At 41.4% G+C, this 26,514-nt stretch overlaps 1 protein-coding gene across 1 annotated transcript in view; it reads right to left on the bottom strand.

Annotated features, from left to right (window-relative positions):
- wnt5a (wingless-type MMTV integration site family, member 5a) overlaps positions 1-26,179 on the bottom strand; it is a 55,693-nt gene extending 29,514 nt beyond the window's left edge. The window contains exons 1-2 of the mRNA XM_055012809.1: positions 26,041-26,179; positions 20,450-20,514 (exon numbers count right to left, since the gene is read on the bottom strand). Coding sequence (XP_054868784.1) covers positions 20,450-20,497 — 48 coding nt within the window. The 5' untranslated portion in view covers positions 20,498-20,514; positions 26,041-26,179. The remainder of the gene's footprint in view (positions 1-20,449; positions 20,515-26,040) is intronic.
- Positions 26,180-26,514: the final 335 nt, after the last annotated feature.

Genomic DNA, 26,514 nt, shown 5'->3' with positions numbered 1-26,514 from the left:
CGTCCTTCACTAAAGCATACCTCTGTACCAACAATTCTCTAATGATGATGACTTAAACATTTTCACCAATAGAGCCCTTTCAGCTGCCCTGGCAGTCGCACACAAACATACTTTGCAGCTATAGTTAAATACACACATACACACATAGCCACATGCTGACTGAGTCAAATTGAATCCTTGTGCTAAGTGTATAGAGAATCCCTTCACACTACAAAGGGCTGTTTGTGTGTGTATGTGTGTAATTCCTGTCTGTGTCTGAGGTCACTTCTGTAATCAGAACAAGAATTGCTGGCCGGAGTTTATAAAGAAAAGGACACACATTGAAACAAACCAATGCTAGAATATTGGTTCAAACTCCAATATTCCCTTCTTCAATGAAACTCTTTAAAATGTTGTTCATAAGCAATTGGTAGATCACCTGAGTCTCAACAGCCTCCATAATACAATTTGGCATTGGCTATCAATTAGTTTCAGAATTGACTTTGAAATATTAGTCCAGTCCGATAAAGCCCTAAACAACTTTGCTGTTATACAGTGTCTCCCTGACCTACTCACTAAGTATGAAGTGTTAGGCCTTCTGGGTCAGACCAGAACCAAAAACTGGTGTAGCAGCTTTTAGTTTTTGTGGTTCCAGCTTCTAAAACTTGGATTCAGATAGTACACAAGGCACCTGATTAGTTTTGTTTTGCTTAAAGTGCCAAATCGATCTATTTAGTCAGTCTACATTCACATCTATGTCTCACACAAGTACATTTATATCTGCTGTATATGCATATATTTTGTTTTTATTGTGAAATAGTTTACATTTTCTATGGATGAAATTTGCTATATAAATAAAGTTTGCTGTGCTTTTTGCTTGAAGTGCAAGCTTTCCTTTCACATCTTCTCAACATCCTCTCTCCATCCCCCTCTCCACTCAAACTTGTGTCACCTCTGACCCAGGTCCAATTCACTACTGTCATTATGCAATTAACACCAATTAAGTCATTTGGCTGTAAGAATGTGTGTGTGTATTTGCATGTATGTACGTGCATACTTGTGTGTGTGCGTGTTAAGTATGTGTATGTGTGTATGTGTGCATGATAGGGCAATTACAGCAGCACAAGGGAGCCTTTTGGAAGCAGAGAGCACTGCAATCAACCAATCAGCCTTCAGATGGCTTTGACATGAAAAGAGAGCGTGGCCTCTGCTAACCCTGAGGGTCAGCCCCAATTTACTCTATTTACCCACTCAGGAATGACTCTCTGTGTGCGAAGAAGGAGATAGGGAGGGAGAGGGAATGATGAATAGGTATGGAAATGTCTAAGTCAGTGAGTGGAACTGAAACAGAAAAGGGGAGAGGGGCAGGGAGGGAGCAGTAGAGGGATGAGAAGCCTTGGGGTTGTTATGCAGGTGAATTTTAGTGGGTGGGAGGGTGGGTGAGGCGTGGTGGTTGAGTGGAGTGAAGGGGATGTGGAGAGAGGCCTTCAGGTTGTGTTTGCAAAGCTAAAAGGCCAGCAGTTGGAGCCCATTTGCTAACAATTTCCCCTTGGAGAGTGGCTCTACACACATAGACACACACACTAACATTATACACACACTTTTGCAGAGCACAGATGAGGAATGACAACTTTGTACACTTGGCTGGAGCTGTTAAACAGTGAGATTCTCCATCAAGAGGGCTGCTTCTGCAAGAACAAAATGTAAAACAAAAAGACTAATAGAACAGCAAGGGATTATTGGAATAAGCCAGTTTCTGTCGGTTGTTTGGATCCATTCTATTAATGAAACCGCACTTTGCATGTTTTGAATATTTTATCCCATTAACCACAAATTCTATATACAAATACAAATCATGCTGACATTACTGCTGACCATTTTCCAAAGTATACTAAAAGTTTTTGGATCACTTCTTCGTATTTCAGACAGCTGTGGGTGTAATATGAATGTTGTCTAAAAGTGAACTATAAACTGTAAATACCTGAAACATATGTGAGTATTCACATATACATATGTGACATGATATAATTTAGGAAATTTGATGATGCATTCAAAAACACTCCACTAATACAAAAGCCAACTTACTTTAAACTGCCAACAAACTTTGGAACACTAAAGCCAAAGACAAACAAACAAACACAAGAGACTCTGAGAGGATAATGGAAGTTTGCACATTTCTCTCAGTAACAAAAGTTGTTGCTTGGCAACCAGCATTGACATCTTAGAACATCCATGTCCCAACAACATAACAATGACTGTAACTGCATTACTATGAAACAATGAAACAACTTTGAAAAAAAAGAACACATTTGTGATATATTAACTACGGCTGCACTTAATTTTAAATGAATGAAAACTAATGCAGACAGTTGCATTGGTTTTCATTGGCAGAGGTAAGAATATGTGCTTTTTATTTTCTAGGCTAAAACATGCAAAACCACTAGCATGGTTCTTTAATAGTTGGATCGTAACAAAAATCCACAGATAAAGATTTTTAAAAAAGCTTTGTTTCCTATGTCTAAAATTTGAAACTTTCCCTGCATTGATTTTACAATTAAAAACATCATCTTTGTATAACTCTCCCCATGTCCAACTAACCAGCCCGTTGATCAATAGCCCAGCTGTGAGGTCTGGTGGCAGGGCTGGGCTGCAGAGCAGTGAGTAAAATACAACAGCACCAGTCAGACCTTCATCACACCAAACAACCTCCTGGCTAGAGAACAAAGTATGGCAGAAAACCCAGAAACAGACTAAGAAACTTAAAGAGAAAAGAAAAGAGAAGTAAACACAGATGCTCAGTGTTTCCAGGGCTCCTGGTCAATAATATCAGATAACTGACATGAGGAACACAGGTTATTCTATATCTATTGTGTGTGTGTGTGCATGTGTGTATCAGAGCAAAAGTGTCCAGCTCTGGGGGTCTTAGATGTGGATTGTAATCAGGACCACATGACTCTGCCACAGGAAGTCCTCCAGCGAAGGACAGGAAGCAGGAACACAAGGACCACATCATTAGTCTCGCTAGTCTCAAACCCTACAGCCAATAGGAACCTTGGACATGGTGGGAATGGGCGTAGTTGGTGGTGTGTCCACAATTATGTACATGTACTATACATTTGTATTTGTGTGTGTGGTGCCTGCAGGCTGGTATTAATGACTTATTTGTTTACGGAGTGTAATGAGTCCAGGTCGTGCGTGTTTAGTAGAGTCAGAGCAGAGCTCTGAAGTAGGGTAGGGCTTGCCGCCAGAATACCAGCGCTAAATAAGTACAACACACACACATGCACACCTACACACACAGACACACACAGATCCCCAGACAGTACAGACAAATGAGAAACAAATGGTTTCATTGTATGGTCTATACCTTGTCTCCCCTTCTCTCTATCTTATGATGGCACAGTGAGAATGCAGTTTTGAAAATGGTCCATGTGAATATCCACCACCTCACATACACACACACACACATACACACGCATGCACACACCTCAAAAACCCCCTTCAACAGCCCTCCTACCACATTCTCGCCGCCCCTTCCTCCTCTGTTCTGCATCCCATCAGGACTAAAGAGGCTAATTTCTGTCGATGGCTTACAGGTGGCCAGTGCAAGGTGAACCACATCCACTCTGCTGGCTGACACACAGACACACACACATGCATCAAGGCAAAATCCATGCCTCTAAAACCAGCCCTTTTATAAACCCAATGCCAAACATCAAAGAGAGCAACACACCTTAACACACCTCAAAGGCACCAGCAACACACAGTCACGCATGTGTGCAAACACACGCGCGCAAAACACGCACGCACACACAGACACACACGCACGTACGCATTAAAACATCCAAACTCAAACATATGCACACTCGTAAACTTTAAAGCATGAAGGATTTCCAACAAATGGTTTAAGGGTCAACCCTAGGCCTGGTTCTATCTCGTGTTTCCAAACAGAGAAAAATTCCTCCAGTGCTTTCAGAAAAATCTTAAACTTTTATGTTGTAGTCTTTAAAAACCAATGCTCTGTTGAAAAAAGTTATCAGCATCTGAAAAGGAGTCTATAATTCTTATTTTTCACCCTGAAAAGCTGAATTTTGGAAATTCTTCAGTTGACAGCAACAATCTACTGAATATTACAAATGACAGCAGTTACATGGAATGAGGTTCATTCCAGCTCCAAGTTCAATGTAATTCAGTTCCCACAATTTACTCATTAGCTCTGAAATTTCATCACTAGTACAACTTAGCACATGTCACCTTCAATATCTGTGTGCTGCATCAGCCGGAGACAAGCACTAACACACACAAGTGCGTGTTATTTTAATGCTGTATGTTTTCGATCGTTTGCTGCCTCTCGCGCAAGTTTCGCATTCTTGGATATCCATCCGTCTCCCTCAGTTATCTCTCAGTCAAGGTTAAGAAGCGTGATGCCAAATTACAAGACAGGGCTGAGAGACTCAGCTAAAACTCTTTCATTCGTTCCAGCCAGCAGGGGTGTACGTGTGTTGTGAGTGCAAGACTGTGTGTGCGCACTTCTGCACATGTAGATTGGATTGCAGCTCTTTGAAGCCTTGCCCTTGCCTTCATTAAACACAGTCCTAGAGCCTGGAACAGCTTTCTGGGAATGTGTCAATAGCTCACACAGCCACACACATGCAAAAAAAAAGAAAAAGAAACGCACACTCTGCAGTGCCAGTAAAAAATGACCAGCTCTCTTTGAAGTCTGTGTCACTGTACTGAATGATAAGATGAAAGCTGATCATCTCTGCTCAAAAAAATCTTGCAAAGCCTCAAGTGCACACTGTGCCAACAAGCCTGCACCTAGGCCAGGAGGGTCTGATGGGTGCCAAGCTAACTGCTACATGCCACACTTATCAGCTGCTATCTGATTGGACAGCGATTGTATGCTCCCACTTGGAAATGATAGATTAAAAATGGACAAGATCTTCTGACAAAAAAGGGTCCTTTGAAGTTCTGTGGCAGGTAAAAGGGTGAGATTGAAAGAATGTAAAGTAAAATCAGTGTCAGCAAATACATGAAGTTTTGTATGTGTCTCAGAGCATGTCTGCGCATTTGCCGTAAATGTAAACAAATGTATGTATGTGGGTTTTTTTCTTCATATAACAACTGACAATGTGCTTTAAAGCAGCAGTCCTCCACCTGCCACTCTCCTTTCTCTAATCCCACAACAAAACCACACACTTAAAATGCACAAAAGTAGTCAAGATAAAAGTTAATATTCATTTATGCCTCGACACAGGAAAAGTCAGAGATCCTTACCTAATCCTGATGTGTCATTGCATCCTGGTCTCTCTTTGCTGCTTTGTTGCTATTTGTATCATCTCATCTGATTGGTAAAAAGTTGTCATTGGCTAAAATCTCCCGTCACACACAATTTCTAAAGCCTGAAAATGGAGCCAGATTCAGACCATATGAATTACAATATGTTGAAAGGTTAGAATGGAATTTTTGCCTATTGATGCCAAAAAAAATACTGCCGACCCCAGGTTTAACATTGGAACAGACTTACACCCGTCATAATACTTAAATAGACAAGACATCCGACACACAACAACCACCACTTTTTTTTAAACACAACAGTTAGAAATGAGAACATACTGAACAACTGAGAAAAACCAAATAGCATTGCACAGCTTGCAAACCTTTAAAATCTTCTGAGAGCCTGTTCTGATGTTGAGACAGACATCCATTTATGCTTAAACTATCCCGGTAAACTAATTTACAAACTCCGCAAAATGAATTTTATTAATTCCAGGTGACGTGTGGCTCAAAACTGAAACTTTTGTCACTGCACAAACAGCTACTGTTTGCTTTTTTCAGCCGGGTGAAATATTTCTCTTGTTATGTGATGTCAACAGTTTAGGGGCCAGTTTTAAAAATCATATATGTTCCCAATAATCATCATGAAACGGTTTGAGATAAACCAGAATTGGTGGGAAGTTATGTGGCAACCTCCAGTAACACTTCATCTGATGTATTCATAACACCTACATTTGCATTAAATGACACTTAGCATAAACACACATAACCACTTGGAAATGCTGTTCCTCCTGGAGAGAAAGGGTTACTATGTTACTTTTAGTACCAAATTGGCATCATTTCATTAAAATATTGGTCAAGTTATTACCTCGTTAGGTTTTATTACATTTTTGATAAGTGCAAATTTTATTACTTTTTCAGGTGTTTACACACTTTTATTATTATTGTGCTAACAGGCGCTACAAGGCAAACAATAGGCTTACTGATTATGCCTCTCAATTGCCAACACCAGCCAGACCAAACTGGAAGCCTTGGGCCAACTAGATCTTCCCAAAAATCATAATGCGTGTTACCACCTTTACCAAGGCTTAGCGAGCCAGACACCAGAGATAATAAACATGGCCCATAAACTCTGCTGGTGAACACACACGAACACACAAATGAGAGGAAGGTAAGGGAGAGGACAGAAGAGATTGGGAATGGGTAAGAGAAAAAGGAAAGACAGTGAAAGTAAGCAGGGGTAATCCCAGTTCCCTCCCTGTGGAGGCGTGCAGGCAGTGATGGAACAGCCTGCTCACATGCATTTAAACAGGGGCTTATCCCAGCACTTTGATACACCTCTCTATAATTGCCTGTGTACATTTCTGTGTGAATGTTTAGAGTGGATGTGTGCATGTTCCTTTGAAAGTGTGCAATGTTGTCGTGTCTGTCAATCTTGGTCATTACGCCTAATCCCAGGGATGACACTCTCAATCCTCTCTGTCAACCTGGGCCTTTGCAGCAGCACTCAAGCAAGGAGCTGGTTTTAGCACTTGTTCACTCTCTCCACACACACACACACATGCAGACACACACAGACACACACACACTTGTCAGGTAACACCAAAGCAGGTCGCGAAGAGAAGAAAGCATTTTTACTTGGCAAGAAAAGCAAACAGCTATCCCACATCTGTATATGTGTGCAGGAATGTGTGAGAGAAAGGGGATAAGGAGGGAGAAACAGAAAAAGACACACAATTAGGACATAAAGAAAAAGAAAATCAAGCAGCACATGCACTTGTGTTCGAAAATTCCACACTGCCACAAAGCGATATAGAAAAATGGCTGCAAAGAAGCTTATTCTGATCACTGAAGAGCAACTGAGTTAAAAGTCACAGAAATATCTGCAGCTATTCATTATTCTGCAGACTCCCCTCTTCCCATCTCTCCCTCTTCCTCTCCTCTGTCCCCATCCTTCTTTCCACCAAAAGGGAATCCGAGAAATGTTCACAAAACATCTTTCACCAGTTGTTAATACTGTTTCTGCTTTGCCATGATAAAGTCACGGTATGTTGCCTCATTCCACCCACCCACAAGCAGACACACACTCACACACACACACACACACACACATATACAACATAAGTGGACCCATGCAATGCAGGTATACAAACAGTGCCTCACTTGAAGATATTTTGTAGCACAAGGGTTTAAACCCATCAGGGCTGTTTGAAGACTCAAAATGTTTAACTTCTTGCTGCTTTGTACAAAATATACGATGTTTAGTCCGTCTCTCCTCCCTCTTTCTCTGACATCAAAGCCTGAAAGGATAAAATGTGAGTGTATGCAGTGGTCGGATGAGGCAAAAGTAGGGCTGACTGAGCTGACATAACATCTGACATCACTGATAAAACTTCTGGCCCATGATCTCAGTGTGTGTCAAGTGGACTCAGCAGCTGGCAGCAACAATCCCGATCTGGCAATTATTGGCCCCTGTTGACCCCTGGTGTTGAGGGTAAATATGTTCTCAGTAGGTGGTGCGCGTATGTTATATGTGGTCCACTTCAAACCCTCCCACAGGATCAGTGAGGCCTATCAGTATGAAAATTACACTAGCCAGTGTATTTGAACTTTATTGGTGTACAGAGGCAGTATTTTTCAAAGCTCTTTCAACAGCCAAAGTTATTCTAAGTAGAAATCGAGGAATAAGGGGAAGACAGAGACAAGAACTTGAGCAAGAGCAGGAATAGCAACAAAAAAAGCATTCATTTTCTGCACGGCTTGTTTCCAAGTTCAAAGGGAAAGGCTCGTCTTTTTGTGTAAATGTGTAAAATGCAAGGGAGTTATTCCTTTGAACGTTCACGCAGACATAGACACACACACACATCCATCATACAACAACATACACACAAACAAATTATGGCTAAGCCTAGTTATTACTAAAGCAAACAGGGCTAGTCTGAATGGAATGCCTGCTGTGAAACACACTACTTCCAGACACAAAGCCTTGCGTTACAACAGGCGAGCAGGCAGACACACACTCACAGTTTCGACATGCACGCACTTTACACACACCGTGTGAGAGAAATAACTATGTGTATATGTAATTAGAAGGTAAAAACAATACAAACACATGTTTTTATCTTGTTGTCTGGCCTGCACTGGAGTTCATTTGCGCTGCAGTGCAGAAGGGTCTCTTAAGCGATTGTTTTTGGTGCTGTTAAACACATGGTGCCTTTATAGACCAGCAGGAGATTGAAGCTGGCCAAGGTTGAACACATTCATGTGTGTGTTCTGTGTGTATAGTTGGTTAGGGAATATTATTAGCACAGAATAATTAATAGTGTAAATATTGGTTTTATCGTATACTGATTGTTTGGATTTTCTTTGCCAAAAGATGTTTTTCTTTTACTCTGACCCAAACTTACTGTATGTATATGAATGCACACATGTTGTTATTCCAAGCTTTACTGGTTAGGAGGAGGAGGAGCTGTGATATACAGCTAACACTGTGCAGTCTCGCATGTTTGGTGCATATTCACAGGTACTTCTTCTGAGTTATATCTGAAGAAAATGCAAACAAATAATTTAAATAACTTTAAGCTTACATTATCAGCAGCAAAACATTCTTCTAATGAAAAGTATGTCAAATTCAACATGAAGAATTGTCTCAGCCCTGCTCTGACTCACCTGTTACTTAATATTTGTGGAATAGTAACTCTGCACAGGCATCACTCTAAGAGATAAAAACTGAGAGAGAGAAGGAGAGGGAGGGGGGTCCAGAGAAAGAATGTGACTGAGAGAGAGAGAGAGAGAGAGAGAGAGAGGAAGGCTGAGAAATTAAATTGAGACGCAGAAGAGAAAGACAGATTGCATCCATTCTGGTATGCCATCTTTACGATCTGTCTGTGAGAGGGAGCTAGTGAAATTGAACTCAGGTGTGGTGTGATGCCGAAAAAGCCATTTTCCCATTAGGTCTATGGAATCTCACATAAACAAATTACACAAATACTTTTTCTATAAAAGAAAGGGTGAGCTTTCTGTAACTGTGCAGTGAAACCTGAGCGGGGCTTTGTTTATGTGTGTGACAGAGTGTTTACATTGTCCTCCGCTTCCATCCTTTCAAACGGGGAGAGCACCAGGCCTCCGACAGCTCTACTCCTGTCACACTACCTGTCTGTCTGTGGGATTTTTTGTTATGGAGAACATGTGCTGCCTCTCTATGTATGTGTGTGTGTGTGTGTGTGTGTATGCAATCCGGCAATGGGGAAATGCCAACCAGTTCTCTGTCCTCATTACAACTAGCTCAGCCACTCAAGAGTGATGACTTCAAGGATGGAAGAAAAGGTAGGAAGCCAAGGAAGAGAAAAAAACTAAACAAAACAATGAGTAATGGCTGTTTCGGAAATAATAACTGCCCACGGTTATGATTCCATTATGTAGCATCCCAAACATTACAAACCGTTCTTTGTCTTTTTTCCTAACCTGTAATTTATCCTGTAAGTTAGTAATGCCAGCAACACCTTGCCTCACATCCCCACTGGTAGCTGACTAAGGTTACAGTCACACCTTGTTTCAGCAGTGAAACAGCAAGACTACCCAACAGCCATGCAATTTCAGGGATTGACCTTTCATTCAGGTTGGACTTATTTTTCGCCTTTTTGTGTTTCTTAGCTGCATGGCTATCAAGGGTCAAATGACAGAGCAAATACAATGTCTGATAGAAATGTGGATCATTAGCTAGCTGGCTAGCTTTGGGTTGCATTCGTCCCCACACCATATCCTATCACACCCATCGTTCGCCACAACAAACAAGAAAATTCTCCCTCGCCAGTTCTGGTCTAACTACTTCATAATACAGCCGTAGCTTTCGAATGTTGGCCACAGAGCAGTAACACTAGATCTGAAGCATTTACTCATCTCACTCAGCCAACAACACTGGAGATTCAATCCAACAACCTTCAAGACCCTTTCTTGAACCCTAAAACTTTTCTCTTCTAATCAGTTCAAAGAAACAAAATTGCAATATGTAAATGAGTTCAAATCAAGCCAAACATCAAGTACAATAAGGCTGCTCTGGTCACACACAAATCTTAGAGACCAAACCTGATTCACAGTCCTGATATCTAGAATGAGTTTGCAGTAAACTGTGATGCCGCTCTGAGATCAGGACTAGGAGGACCACCCAGCAGTGGAGCTAATCCCATAGCTGCAAGGTTGAAGCCCTGCTGCATACACACTCTGACAGGCTGGGCCACTCCTGGATAGGATATTAGAGTAGAGCAAAAGTACAATGGCACCTATTGACGACTGGTGTTGTGTTTTATCCTGCCATGCTCTGCTCTTGGTGAGAAAGAATAATCAAGAAAGTCTCTCTCTTGCTCAGCTAGCCCCCTCTCTCTCTCCCACTGTCAGCCAGCTGGTGTACAGTTCATGTTCAACCCAGTTTATATTACAAGTGGGCGATAGGAGTGTTTTTAAAGGTCGTGTTGGGTGTCACAGGAAGATGAATATGTTTCCTCTGAGAATTTTGATGTCTTTGCCATATAAAATTGGTCTTCTCTTGTCAGTGGAATGTAGTTTCACTGAAATAGTAGTCAGCATTTTCATTTCAAGGGAATTCTTCAAAATCAAACAATCAGGAGGAAAAAGTCACAAAATGTGACATAGATAGCACAGAAAAATAGCAGAAGGATTGGGTATTGTGTGTATTTTTCTGGTACAGAACAGATTGTGTCTACACAATACTAAAGAGCATCAGAAACAGTAGTTCTTGATATAAAAAAATGCTTCATTTTTATACTGTTTCTTTTTCTCTAGATGAATCATCTCAAATGATTTCCTGGTTAAAGGACATATTGTATTTAGGCAATGCTCACCTACAGCTTTTGGGTTTAGACTCAATTTACATCTGAGAGCTTCCATTTCTAAAAGGAGTAATGGGTTTTGTAAATACAACTAAAAAACATCTTTATATTCATCATGATGATGATACTGGTACATCTGCATAAACTCTGGTAACATAGTCACACAAAAATAATCCTCAGCAGTACCCAGCCTTAGGTACAAGACTCACTTCAATCTATGGATAAAACAACAATTAAGTTTTTATATATAAGCAGTTTTTAACTAACCACTTAGCACCTTTGTTACCGTGGGCAACCATCTCCACACAGAGGAGAGTAGGTTTGACAGAAACACAGAACAGCACACTGCTGGTTCTGTTTTAGCCAGTCAAACACACTCACATCAAACACGTAACCAGCAGCTCTCCACAAAGATATAGAGATGGAGAATGAGAAGAAAAAGAGCAGAGGAAAATGGAAAGGGAGTGACAGAGATGCACTGATTCAAAGCAACCCCCAAAGTGGGAGCCTGGGGATAAACAACCAATCAGAAAGGGATCGCTGTCTAGCCCAATCAGAAAACATTCCGATGTGAATCCTCTCCAGATCCGACCAACAAACCTCTGGAGGTATGCACAAAAAATAAGACACTTACACAATGTGACCCAGTTACACAACATCATCTTAACTAAGGTCCTGACCATGTCTGGCCTTTGCACAACTGAAATTTAGGGGATCTGTGATCAATCTGCCCCAATTCTCAACAGTACTGTATGTATGTGAGTTGGGGCTTGGGGGGAAGTTAAGATTGTGTCCATGATTCCATTACTGATAGATGGGATTGGTGTCTGGGTTCATTGATAGCAAGACTTGTTTCAGAGAGAACAGCAATGAGGATAGTTGTAAGACAAAAGGATGTCAGTGTATGTGTGCGCCTTTATGTGGTGTGTGTGTGTGTGCGCGACTGTGTGTCTGGCTGTGTTTGTTGAGCAGAAAGACTTCCTTAGGCCTGTAGTAATACGAGGACAACATGCTAAACAACAAGGGTGTGTGCGTGCGTGTACGTGTGTGTGTGAGTGAGTGAATGTGTGAGAAAGTGCACACACAAATGAGTCTGTGCTTGCCTACTGGCACTGTGTGTGCGCGCGTGCAGTTGCGTCTCTGTCAGAGTGTGTACAAGGTTGCATGAGAGTGTGTGATTGTATAGATCCCCTCCTGGCAGTGGCAGTGTAAGCTGAGGAGGGTCTTACATGGGCATTAATCCTGTGCTGAATGTCATCGTACAAGTGTGTCTTTTCCACAGGCCCAGATAAGAGAGAGGGAGAAGGAATGGAAGAGGGAGTTCTACTGCACATGTGTAAGATGTGTGTGTGTGTGTGTGTGTGTGTGTGTGTGTGTGTGTGTGTGTGTGTGTGTGTGTGTGTGTGTGTGCATGTGTGTGTGCGCGCATGGGTGTTTGGGTATGTGTGGGTGTAAGTGCATACATGTATGGATGGGAAAGACACCCATGTAAAATAGCCTGACCCACTGGTTTGGTGTCAGGGATTATAGCAGTGACATACAGTAAGCTGTGAGTGACACACAGAGCAGCACTAAGCACTAATCTGCTTGTCTGAGCCGATCTAGTGACAGAGAGAGAGGCCACTCTGGCATCCAATTCTAGGGTTTCACTGGAAAACACAACCTGGCTGAAAACACACCACACAGCCCAACAAGCTGAGCTGTGTTGGGCTAACTTTCGTTCGGGCCAGGAGTTTATGCACTTTTTTCAGCGTGGGGCCCAAATGAGAAGTTTATTCTGTAGCCCTCGGACTCAGGGGCTTTAAAACATTTTACTACCCATGTCATATGGGTACCCTGCAGCAAAAAGGCCCATGACCCATTTTTTTCAATACGAAGACTAAAATCACAAACATCACGCCGGTTTGAAAAAGGTCACTGATACAAAATGTCAGCAAATGTCAGAAAGCTATCATAACTAATAACACGGCAATACATCAATTATGAAGGACGGTGTTGTTGTTTTGACAGATGTCAGTGCGGCACATCTTGTTTTTTACAAGCTTGCTCGATGTGGACGACCTTTGGGAACGTATTCGGCTAGCGTGAGAAATGAACTGCAGCCTACTGTTATACGAGGCCTAATTAGTGGTCAGCCCCTAATGTTGAGTGGCAGTCCAAAGGTTGTTGATGTTATTACAGTAGTTCCGCGATAGCCCGAGTTATGAAGCCTCTCCGCTGACTCTGCACTGGGATGACTTTCAGCCGGAGGAAACAGGTAAATTCCTGTTAGTTTTCCTCTTCAATTCTACAAGGAGTGTCTGATAGCAGCTCTGGCATTTCTATAATGGGGAAAGAAAATAGCGAAATTCCTTCTGCTATTACTTATTAAAATACATTTAGTGTTATTTCTCCGCCACAGTGTTTCCGTGGGTGTCAATCTTGATCATAAATGTTTGCTTTCTATTAGGCGACTTAAGTGTATGTATGTCTGCATGTATATATGTGTGCAAGTGCCTGCAGTGATGCTTGAGTTGAGGTATCAAAAGTGCTGCAATTTGCGGGGTGTGACATCCTTTCAGTGAGTGGCCACATATAGTAAAGCCAGCAGGTGTGAGTGCTCTAGTCTGTGGCAACCCCCACCACTCAAAGCAGAGGCAGAGGAAGATATTCAGGAAGACGGAGCTCTTTCTGCCCCTTAATATCTCTTTCTGCCTCGGAGCAGCAGCCACGTCTGTGATTGGCAGCCTGGGGGTGGTTCTCTACGTTAAAAACATAGTTTGGGGAACAACAGAGGCCTTAACCAAGACCTGAGGCTGTGTGGTATTTTTAGTGCTTTTAGTGTTGCTGTGTGTGCATGCGTCCATGGGTGTCTGTTAAAGAGAGGGAGTGCGAGGAGAGTACAGGAAGTCTGAGGAAAATAACAGGTTTAAAGTCAAAAGACTGTGATTCCATTTTCTCTGTCTGCAAATCCCGATACCTCCCTCTATCAGTGCTTCTTTGTGGATGTTCTGACTTTCCCTTTGGGATGTAATCCTGCTTGAACAGGGGATCTGACCTCCAGATCATCCCACTGAGAGGTCCCTTATGTACAATTACTTTGCTCTCGATCTCTCATAAACATGCACACACACAAAAGCATGCAAGTGCCTCCCCAGGTGCAAGTTTCTCCTGAGGGAAAGGCTTTTGTGTGCTGCCATCTTCCTAAGCTCAAAAAACACCCTTTTAATCCTGCCAGGATCTTTCTCTCTTTTTTCTCTCTCTTGATCTCTCTTCATGTGTGCACACACACACACACACACACGCACACACACACACACACACACATTGGCTGCAAAGCAAGAGCTCGTTAAAGGTATTCAATTAATCAATCTGTTTTCCAAAACTGTCTTCAACATCACACTGTTCTACCAAAACATTTAGATTTGCATTTATAATATTCTGGATGTCAGCAAAGCCACAAAGCACTTGGAAGTATGTTGTGGCAATGGCATTTGAAGGGGTGATGGGGATAACTGATAAAGCATAAAACAGAGAGAAGAAAAAGGAGGAAAGGAGGGAGAGAGAGAGAGGTGAAAAATAGCGACAGCTTGAGGTGTACTGATTTATGACTGCAGGCTGGCTTGCACAGAGAGCAAAGAGAAGAGGAGAGAGAAGTTTACAGAGACTGAATCACACCTGGCATGTTCAGACAGAGAGGGGAAGATGAGGTGGTTGAGTAAAAGAATTTCAGCTTACAGACATACTGTATCTACAGACTTTTAGGGTTATAAGAGTGCACTGAATTATTAATTTCATTCCAGGTGATTGTAATTTGTAAGGACATTCAATTAGGATTAGGCAGTTTTATAGGGTTAATGTTTCATGCATGTTCCTTGTTTAAAATTACCTGAAGTGATGCAAAATGTCAGGTCTCTAATTAGACACACAAAAAACAAAAGATTTAGTAATGCAAATTATGGACCTGAAATGATGCAACTGGAGGACATTTGCAATATTTTCACCTACATACCTACTCCTATTCCCTTTTAACCTACTATACTGCCACAAAAAACAACTGAGGTGAGAGCATTCAGCAGTGTACAGGACAAAAGAAGAAAACTGCTTTCTGAATTGAGTATATTGACCAGACTGTATAAAATGCAAACATTCAAGAGGTGCTAGGGCATACTTATCCCGAAACTCAAAATATCTATTGGACTTCAGATCTACCAAAAAGTCCACAAACAAGACTAAAAATACTGCTCACACAAAACTCTTAATAATATTATAGTAAAACAGATTTTAAATTTTAAACTGGACAGCATAGCCAGTGATAATGCCTGGGCTCAGGTCCCACTGCGGCTGCAAGAGGATGCTGACTCAGGCCTCCATCAGCTGCCATAGGACAAATTCTATTGGGATACCAGATGAGTGGTTTGAAAGAAAAACATCTGCACTCAAAAGGACATTTGGGGGCAGGTGAGTGAAGGAAGAGGTGGGGCTTATTCCATTAATTAGACGCTAGACTCTTCAGATCTCCACGTTCTGGCTGTGTGGCTCGGGTTGCTCACGCAAAGCTTTGTAGATTCATTCCGACTAGATGTGCAGCACACATATGCTAATTTTCACTGCATGGATAAGCACTTACGAGTGGGGATTTGCTTGCAATCACAGAACTGCAAAACCCAGCTATTAGTCTTTCCCGCACATTTGCTTGTTTGCATGAGCCATTGTGTGTGTGGCCGTCTCTTTGCGTGTGTAATGAGTGTGTTGTGGGTGGGAAAGGGGAGCTTACTCAGACAAACTGCCTTATGATCCACACATCAGGTGTCTAACTGTCCTCTCCTTCATGCAGCTTCAAGAAAACCACACACACACACACACACACACACACACACACACACACACACACACACACACACACACACACACACACACACACACACACACACACACACACACACACACACACACACACACACACACACACACACACACACACACACAAAGAAAACACGAATAAACTTGTCTGCTTCACAACATTGCCAGTTGTTCTTTCTCCTCTTCCTTGTCTTCCCCTCCTCCTCTGTCTGTCGGGGCTGAAGAACTGTCTCTGGGTCCTGTCTGTCAACAGCTTCACATGCTGACAATGACAAAGCAACTCTATCCCTGCTCTTCACTTACCTACTTAAAAGTAATATTGTGCGTGGCATTTAAAAAGCAATATATAATTGTAAAATTAATCATCATGTCACACTATAAGTACAGAAACAAATGAGGCCATGACTGGGACTGAACTTCAATCTCACGCTTTTCACAGTGTTTTCTAATTTGCTGCAGAATGTCAAATTCCTGCCCTTCTCCAGGGCAAGCTTGCATTTGTCTAAGCTTTGCTGCACAATGTATTTTTAAATGGATGATTTCCTTCATTTGTCCCTCTATAAACATGATAATGGCAATTTTTAGACCTTTAAATCACCTTAGTTGGAATACTTGGGGCTCTTTAAACATAATTATTTTTGCTAGGATCAAGGGGCTGCATCATCCTATTGCTCTTGGACATTGTTTTTTTTATTCCAAAAATTTAAATTTTTGATGTCAGAAAGTAAGTTTTTCCTCAGTTTCCATGCACATAAAGACAAACAGCAACTCACATCATCTCAAGCACAAGTTTGGAGCCTTAGTCAGATGTTGTTTGAGGATGCATTGAAAAAGATACAACATACAGAATTCTCAGGTGTTGTTGAGTTATTGAGTTCTCTCCACTCATGCTCAACCTGGTGGAACAACCTTTGACTTCGCAGACTTATAACACTGACAGCTGGCTGAAGGATGGCCTTGGTCCGACGCCTCTACTGACCTCCAAACCATGGTTCACTGATTACCAAAGACGTGGCAAAGCCTGGCCTTGCAGGAGAACATATCTATAAACCCAAATGCACGCAGAGTTTGGGCACTGGCTGCTAAGACGACCACCTGGACAAAGGTAAGCTGCTAAAATATTGGAATTTTGATGAGACAATTTTTTGCCCAAAGACAGGGTTTCAAACAAAAATGCAAACACAAAAGCAAGAGTATAGAGGACCTTACAACTACTCATAGCAAAACAGAATAGCAGCATAGCTCCAATTGAATTAACACTAAGCTTTGTTGATAACAAGGAGCAGATATTTCTTCAGGCGACTTGTAAAAACATGCGCTATCAGCTTGTTGTAATTAATGCGTGGGGTAATGGTTGTTTACGCTGGAGATTCATCCTGGCATACTGTGCAGATAAAAAGTGGCAGGGCTGGCTTTGCCATTTCAGGCGCTGCTGGCACAATTTTCTTTGGAAGCCAACCGTGAATTAGAACTTACCAATGATAATTCTGTTATGTTTAGTGCTTGATGATTTGTTTACTGTTCACTACAAGAATGTTCACAAGGTGAGATTTGAAAAAAACAGACACATCACATAACTATAAACAGTTATCATCATGTCTGTGAGACTGTGTAAGTGATATTCACTGCACTGGATGTCTGGCCTTTAAAAGCTCAGTTATAGTCCCATATAAATGTTCTAATGATACATTTTCCAACCCACATTTCTGTAAATTTCTAAACACTTAACTACTGCATGAAAAACGCTTTCATAAAACACTTTTTGTGTGTTTCACAAACACAATCACAAGCATATTTACAGGCTTTGCTTTCATATTTGGGTTCATGCGTTATTATAGGTTGTCAGGTCAGTTTTGAGATTAGTTTTAAGAATGAAGAGCAACTGAGAAATATCTTAAATTCATTGTAATTTTTGGTGATAAGTGGGACTGAGAGTTTGCTGCGCAGTTTCACTTTCTCACTGAAATACATTTTATAGACTTGCGTAAGCTATGAATGCATAGCAGTGGGGCACTTGCTGACGTACACAATGTAGCCATACAAACACTGTATTCTCTGCAAACACAGCATGGGCAAAATGAAAGCCATCTTCTTGACTTGTTTTAACCTGAACAAGGCCTCACTTCTTCCTGCATGCACACACATTCATGTGCACATACACACACGTACACAAACATATTTCTGTCCCCACTTGGAAAGCCTCTCAACTTCTTTTTGCTTTATTCAGTACAAATAACTTCACGGTGGGATAAAAGCATAATGTTTCCAGAAAATCTCTTCCCCCTGCTCTGCTTCACTTTTTGGGCCCCATGTTTTCCTTCACTTTTTCCTCCAACCCCCTTCTCTGGTGCTCCCTGTCCAAAAGGACATTCTTATTTCATTAGAGGAGGGGGGGATCTAGGAGGCCAGAGGGTAAACAAAACCTCTGTAATCAACAGCAGGACATACACAACCCCCAATGAGCCAATCAGAGTCAAGTATCCTCTAAGACAGAACCATGGCTAACCAATACAAATCCACACCTGGATGTTTAGAACTCCAACTTGCCAACTCAAACTCAGCACTTACGTTTGTGTGGATTTCAAAATGCAGCCGAGCACTGACACTCAAGGTTACCCATAAGAAGCAGCAATCAAATCTAGCATACATACACGCTCACAGACAGACAGATCTCCAGCTATTTGTCTATCGGTGCTGTCATCTCTGTTTGCTCGTATTAGGGAGGGCTCACTCAGGGACAGGATATGGGGATTAGGTCTGGCCTTATTGCGCTGTAGCTACATACCGCTGAATGGCTCCCATCTGTTCTCCCATAGAGGATGGCTAATACACGTTAGCTGCGCTCGTGTTGTGCACTGCCAGAATAACAGCAGTGGATAGATGAGCAGCACTGATAGCCCTAGCCACAACACCACTCTGCACTAAAGGCTAATGTGCCTGGCTTATTCTATTAGACTGGGATAAGAAGCACTAATACACACACTCATACACATGAACATGAGTACACACACCATCATGATATCTGATTGGAGATACGGAACGAGCGGGCTACTCGAGGGTCCAACTCCAGGTTTACCTTGAGGAATACATGTTAGCGTGGGGCAAAGAGCGAAAACCCTGAGAAAGGTGGAAAGAACAGGAGTGATGGAAAAAGATGGAGAGATGGAAAGAGAAGGAGAAAGGGGGCAGTGTGGTCTGTTTCATTACGGTGAATCCTGACACTGCTGCATTCTCGGCACACATGGACTGGATTATCGGCTATGTGGGCTGCTCCGGCAGTGTATTGCTCAGCAACACTCTCTTGAACACACACACAGACGTACACACACTCGCAAATGCGCACACAAGCATCACACACACAAGAAAAAAGCTTTGCACTGCAGGAAGACAAACCATTTGCTCACACACAAGCTATAGGACTCTTAATCCCAAAAGCAATGCTGGGGCAAAGTGCACAACTACTAAGTCATTGAGGTTAGAGACAGAATCTGCTCGTGATGGTCCACCTGTGGATTACTGGGGGAAAAGAATGAGATGCACTGGAAACTATGAGTATACCATGCAGCCTGGTTTTCTTTCTCGTTCCCACACGCCGTATATACATAGGCACCATTTCCTTCTCTTTCCATGTCCCTCTTTGTCTATCTGTCTCATCTTTCATATACATACATTTTTTTTCTAATCTAGTTTTCTTTCATACCTTTCTATGTCCCTCTTTACTTTACACACAGACACATATACATTAGCTCCAAGCAAACCATAACCCTGCCTGCACAGACCTCTTTCTGCACGTCTGTCTTCAAAGGCACCCTGAGCCTATGGGGGGCTTCGATGTAAAACCCCCAAAACAGGAATTATGCTTTATGACTCGGCATTCTTCATTTTATGCTTTTTCAGCTTGCAGCCTCAAAAAAAAAAATCTTCATGGCTGTTCTGTGTTGTATTCTAATTAACTACCCCACACACTGGCACACAAAGGGGTGGGGAAGCATGTTAAAATTTTACTATGAACTGAAAAAGCAGTGTGTGGAGAGACAGACTCGTCCATCTCTGGTTTTTCTCACCGTGTCGTTTTTATCACCTATGGGCCCTGGTATGCTCACTTTAGGCTGCTGGGTGTGTATAGGTCTAATACCACACAGTTACCTATATAGCCACTAAATACATGTGCCACATGCAGCACAGCCAGCATATGAACACTTTACAGAAAGCAGCCATAAACCTCTGAATCAAACCGATGCCTTTTAGCCGACTGAAATTCACAAGCAATGGAAAAGGAGTTGGGTTCTATTACACTCTCCTCTGTCAGAGTTGTGTAATGCTGTGGTTATTGTGGTACCATCTATGTTCCCGGCTAATGGTTACTCAAGCCCACTGAAGAAGCCTATTGTGTAGAAGATCATTAAAAAATCTGGAACTTATATACAGTACTACACCCTGGCAAGGAAAATATTAACTCTAAAATTAGTAGAAGGTGCAACAACAGCTGTGAGGCAGACACTTACTGTGAACAAATGGATGCGGGTTCCCACGGTAGTGGTCATCATGCCCATATTCCTTCTTCATCATCCTGTGGGGAAATAGTGGAAACAGGCCATGATTCATCCATTAACCATCAGTTTAGTTGTTATCAGTACTTAATGTGAAAAGATATATGTGGCAACAGATGGTTTCTGTTTAAAAAAATCTTTTTACTCTACAAACTCTGGCCCAGTGGTTATGCCTTTACAAGTTGAGTCTCACTGCATAAACTTATGGTCCTCCAAACCCTCTGTAACTTTTAATCAAAACGTTCCTGTGCATGCTCTTATTCAGAAAAGCTATGCATGATATCATGAAATGCCTTCCTCAATGTGATTGTTAGAAACCAATAACTAAACACATAAGGGGTTTCCTTCGGGCTGAAACTGTGCAGACAAGGGCCCTGCTAACAAGTAGGATAATTCACTTGGACACTAACATTATGACGGTTAGCAAGAACTGGCAGCTCACCATAGCCAAACCCTTGCCTGCATAATGCTAAAATAGGCTCCGACAAAGCAGAGTCAATGCTAATGTGACACCACAGCAAAAAAACACAAGGGTCTTGGCTGCAGTCCACAGTGGCTTTGGTTGAACTGAGTAGTTGTGACAAGTTTGGTAAACTCAGTAGGCTACACCTAAGCAGCTAAGCTATAGATTTAATGGCCTTTCACTGGAACATGCTAGATGCTAAATGCTAACATGCAGTGAATGGCTGTGACAGGCCTTGTAAACAGAGCCAGACCTACAACTACGCATTCTGCCAGGTTAAACACACACGTACACACACAGAGAGAGTCACACACATACCCACAAACAGGCCAAATACCATGTGCTACTTCTCATAAACCTGAAGTAAGCAGCATGTTCAGGCTTAAAAGAAAAAACCCAACCAAAAAGAAACGGTTGTATAATTCACTCTCTGATAAACACTTTATGGCTGTTTTCTATTTCCTTCCGTGGCTGTTGCCAAGTATCTGGCCGTGGTGCTGGCATGCCTAAATGTGAACAACATGAGCACAACATGCCCGTCAAACTGTGCACACTCGGTACCGAGACAGATACCTTGGGTGCATCTCAAGAGGGTAAATCCACTTCCTGTGCATGTCTCCTCCAATTAGATTTCACCTGTCCCATGACTACAACCATCACTAATTAAGTAGAGGGCACGAAATACAGTGAAAGGATTGGGATGGACTCACTAACTGAGGCAATGAGTTTTGAATGACATGCGGTTTGGCCTCTTGGAAAACTTTAAAGTGTGTTCTTGTGTTTATGTATCCACCATACCAATGTATGCATCTGTGCTTACGTGATTTAGATGTGCCAGTTGGAATTGTAAGCAGTGTGCATGGGTCTGTGTTTCAGCAAATGCAAATGCATAAAAAGTACACGTGTGGTCACTGTTAAGTTATTCATGGCACTAAGTGTGTCTTGGAAAGGCCTTGTAGTCTCAAAGGGGAGCGTGTGGACCCTCTTCATCATCATTATCATTACCATCATCAATCATCCTCTTGTGGCATTCCTGAACCCTGCAAAGCACTGAACCACTGGACCGGCCACACTTGTATATTACATTCGAAATGAGAAAGCTAGAGAGGAAAGAAGTGAAGGACTGAGGCATAGAATGAAAGAGACGCAGAGAGGTTACGTGGTGTTTAATGGACAAAATAACTAGAAGAGGTATGATTTAAAAACATGAATGGAGTGGACAAAGAAAGAAAATAAGAGGAGACAATAAAGCAATTAGGGAAAACAAATTCAATTAAAAATTACATTAGAAAAAAACTCAAAAAGGGAGCAAAAGAAAATGTGAAACAGTGCTTGGAGATGTAACAGTCACACTTCAGGAACTTCAGTGACTTTCAGGCTGTGCGATCTGATATCCCTAATCAGCACTTAACACACACACACACACACACAAAATACACACCTTCCCCACAAGGTCAAAGATCAGAAATGAGAAAAGGCCACAAAGTGACAAATCTGCCTTTCATCAACAGGGTCCATTTGTTATTTTTTATGTGTGTGTTCTTCATACAAGTTGAAAAACAACAGATATACAACTTTCCTACTGAACAATCTGTTTGGTTGCATCTTATGGATAGAAGGACGTGATGACGTTATGACACACCTTTGATATGGGCATTTTGTTCCCATGCCAGTAGGATTGGACAATATGTGCAAAAAAAAAGACATTTCATTGCTTTTTAGTGTTTTTACATGTCGATTAGAATAGATGTTTTGTTCCTCTCAATTTCAACTCCTGTCAAAACATGAATCATTTTGTTCAATTAAAACTATAGGCTTTTCCCTAGTTACTAAGGCTATATTTGCAACACCAACAAAAAGAAAGGCACCACTACCAATGCTATTATCCTTTTAAATATTAGACATTAGACATAGACATTGTTTAAAAAACACTGGGAGCAGATGTTTAACAATAACAAATGACATAAAAACTAGGACATGAACTCTGCAACACTTTTGCAGCTGGATGGTCCATACTTGGGCTTGATTGTTTTCGGCATACTTGTAGGTTGGCTTTTTGACTGTGGGAAGGGTACAATGTCTTTCCTAATATAAAATGCTCATACTGTGATTTCTTTCCACTGGTTCTCTTTCTATTTGGTGTGACATTGGAAAGTGAAACATCTAATATTAGCTGCTCTTTCCCTATGACTTTGGAATTTGTCTGCACAAAATTATGTTCCTATACAACTAACCTGCATTCTCAGTTACTTTTTGAAAGGAACAGAATTTGAGACTAGTGATGTAGTTGAAAAGACAGCCAGTCTGAAAGAGTGACAATGTCATAGACATAGTATAGAGGGTGGAGAGGAGGTTGGTGGCATCAACCAGTGACCAAATGTTCACTGAGAAGACCATGATGAAGGCTGCCATGGGCGAAACATCATCAGTCTCGGATTTAAATTATGTTCTATGTCATTGTATAGTTTTGGTTTTTACTCATTTTCTTGTTAGGTTTAAACACCAAACTATGTGGTTAGGTTTAAATATCATGTTTTGTACCCTAGATATACTTGCTTCTTCTTAGGACAAATGTCATGTTTAGGGTTCAAATACGGCTCTTTTGCTACACTGAAGAGCCTCCTCCGCTTTCGGGGTAACCATGATGACAAGTTCCGCCCTATCTAATATAAGATTGGCTGGCTGTAAAGGAGCGATAGTGAGGCAGTAAAAGACATAAAGACATGGCAAGGATACGTTAATCAGAAATGTGTTTGTAATTTGTTACAAACAAATTTTTTCTGCTATTCCTTCAAAATGTAACAGAGAGTGGAGCTCACTGGTATGAGATTCTGCTGGTTGGTTTGACTGGCAAAGCTCAAATGTGCAGTCCTGTCCAAGGAAACAGCAGTAACTACTGCAATCTATCAGTCTAATTCAATATATCTCCCAGCCCCACATGAAAGGTGTCATTTGTGTAATTTGCAAATATACACATTTGTGGGCAAAGTCTAATCTACTCTGTCTTTAATATATTTGCATTTGCACCCCCATTTTAAACTTCAACTTTCATTTTTCCCCAGATGCTGCATATACAGGATGAAGCTTCACGGTTCTTTTGTATAGACATAAAAATGAAACTTTAATAGTTTGTATAATTCATCCAATCTGCCCAGATTTATGACTTATTTTGTTATTCTGCACATTCTTAACAAGATTTCCCAGCAACCCTAATAATACTTTCTTTGCACGACTTTTTCAGTCCAACTTGAAAAGTTGACATATCACTTGCAGAGAGCTACTGTTTCACATGTCAAACACTATAAACACACTGCTGCAGTAAAACAGTGCTGGGTAGTCATATTGAAGCAAAGATATTTATAAGTATAATGTGACAGGGAGTAATGTGTGATAGTAAAAACTGAGCCCCTGCTGTTCACAGTTTAATAGAAAGCCGACTGTGGTTGCAAGTAATACAAAAGAACAATGTAGCTTAATAGCTTGATAATATTATTTCAGCAAGTCAGATTTAAAATATAACATAATGTACAATAATAACTACACAGCATAACATAAAGGTGGTCCTTGCGGGATTGCCTATTGGTTTCAAGTGAAGCTTTTCTACATGTCAGTTTCCGCACTCAAAATTTTCATTACGTTAAACCAAATACAAAATTTTTATAATTAGATGTAGATTCATTCGAAGGGTGAGAATAATGTAAATGCACATATACCCTCCTTTAATGTTACTCAACTGTGTTGAGATTGCTGAGTGAAAAGTTTGCATATGGTTGTCAATCAAACCCAGACCTTTACATTCTTGAATGACTCAAAAATAGCCCTTCCACGGGTGTGAAAAGCATAAAATTATTAAAACCAGCTATCCTGCCCTGATACATATTGCTGAAGTATGTGTGGGGTGATGTATGGATAGTATTGTGTGCTTTTAAGCATGTGTATGCGTTTTAGAGTTATTAAGCACAGGGGATCCCCAGTGCATGCGTGACTCCAATTTGGACAGCAGTTTCAGAAATGTTCATAAAGTCTAGAAACATGCAACAGTGCATAGTAAATATAACAAATGTGGGAATTTAGGCTCAGTTGGAAATCCCCAGGTATTCATCAAGCCCTGTATACACACACACACGCACACACGCGCACACACACACACACACACACACACACACACACACACACACACACACACACACACACACACACACACACACACACACACACACACACACACACACACACACACACACACACACACACACACACACACACACACACACACACACACACACACACACACACACACACACACACACACACACACACACACACACACACACACCTTTATAGCTTGGAATCCCCCCAATCACTGACTCTTGACAACAATAGAGCTGTGATGAGTTTAAATTACATTCAAATAACAAGAAGTTTTTTATCAACTAATGAAGACAGAGAAATCTTCTCTGTCAGTCTTTGAAGATTGTGTTCTCCCGTTAGCAGTTTCATCTGGGTATATGATATCAGTGAAGTCTCAGGTGTGCATCTCCGATGTGCACTGCACACGCACACATACAGGCAAGCACACGCTTATGCACACTTGGATGCTCACACAAAAATACCAACACTTTGCGTTGATACTAACAACAGTTTGTTCTTCATAACTGTCTTCAAACAGACACATTAAGTTTGTCCTCGGGGCAGTCTGGATATGATACGCAGAGAGTAGGTAGCTTGTATGAGAGATGAATGATATATAAACTAATCTCACATACAAATCCCATCAATCAAAGAAACTCATTTGGCAGGTCTCTCCTTCAGGCCTCTTATCTAAATGATATGAATAACTTGGACTTGGCAGGAAGCAATGAGGTTGAGAGAGAAGAGACAGAGCAGGAGAGAGGGGAAATTTTCTGCTGTCAAATCTGACCACAACTGACTTGTGGTGGAGATGACAAATATGAAATTGCATCAACTTTAAAAGCATGAATTTGAGAGCACACAACATGTAGACTTGTGTAAACAAGCCCAAGCTGCAACTGGTTTTTCTGGGTGAGTGTGTTGATGTGTGTGTCCACACATTCATACTGACCTGGTCCATGGGGGGCCGGTGGTTGGCATGGGGGGGTCCTCTTGGTAGGCTTCGGTGATGCACGTTTACTGGATGCAAGTGGTGCGAATGATGGGGATGGTGTTGGGGATGGATGTAATCTTCCTCGTAGTTATCCGCTATCAGCTTCATTCTGCTCTGAGTCTGCAGAAAAGAAAAGGAAATAAACAAAAAGCACAAGAAAATTAAAATGCATAATTAAATCATGTGCACACTAGTCTGTCTATTTCCCCATCATGGCTTATTAGTTTCTCAAAAATGTATTCTGGGTCTTAGAATGATTAGACTGAGGAATTTTTGGGATGGAGTGAAAGCATGTTGAAATCCATCAAAGATGATAAAAATTGTGCCTCTAACAACATTTGACAGGCCATAAATTGAGTCAGAGCGCTTCTTGTAAATATCGTAAGTCTGTCAAATGTCATTCATATTACAGATTATCATTTAATTGGATTA

The sequence above is a fragment of the Amphiprion ocellaris genome, chromosome 8, assembly GCF_022539595.1.
Source record: "Amphiprion ocellaris isolate individual 3 ecotype Okinawa chromosome 8, ASM2253959v1, whole genome shotgun sequence".
Classification (NCBI taxonomy): domain Eukaryota; kingdom Metazoa; phylum Chordata; class Actinopteri; family Pomacentridae; genus Amphiprion; species Amphiprion ocellaris.
The sequence above is the reverse complement of the archived record's forward strand: the minus strand, read 5'-3'. Positions and strand labels throughout refer to the sequence as shown.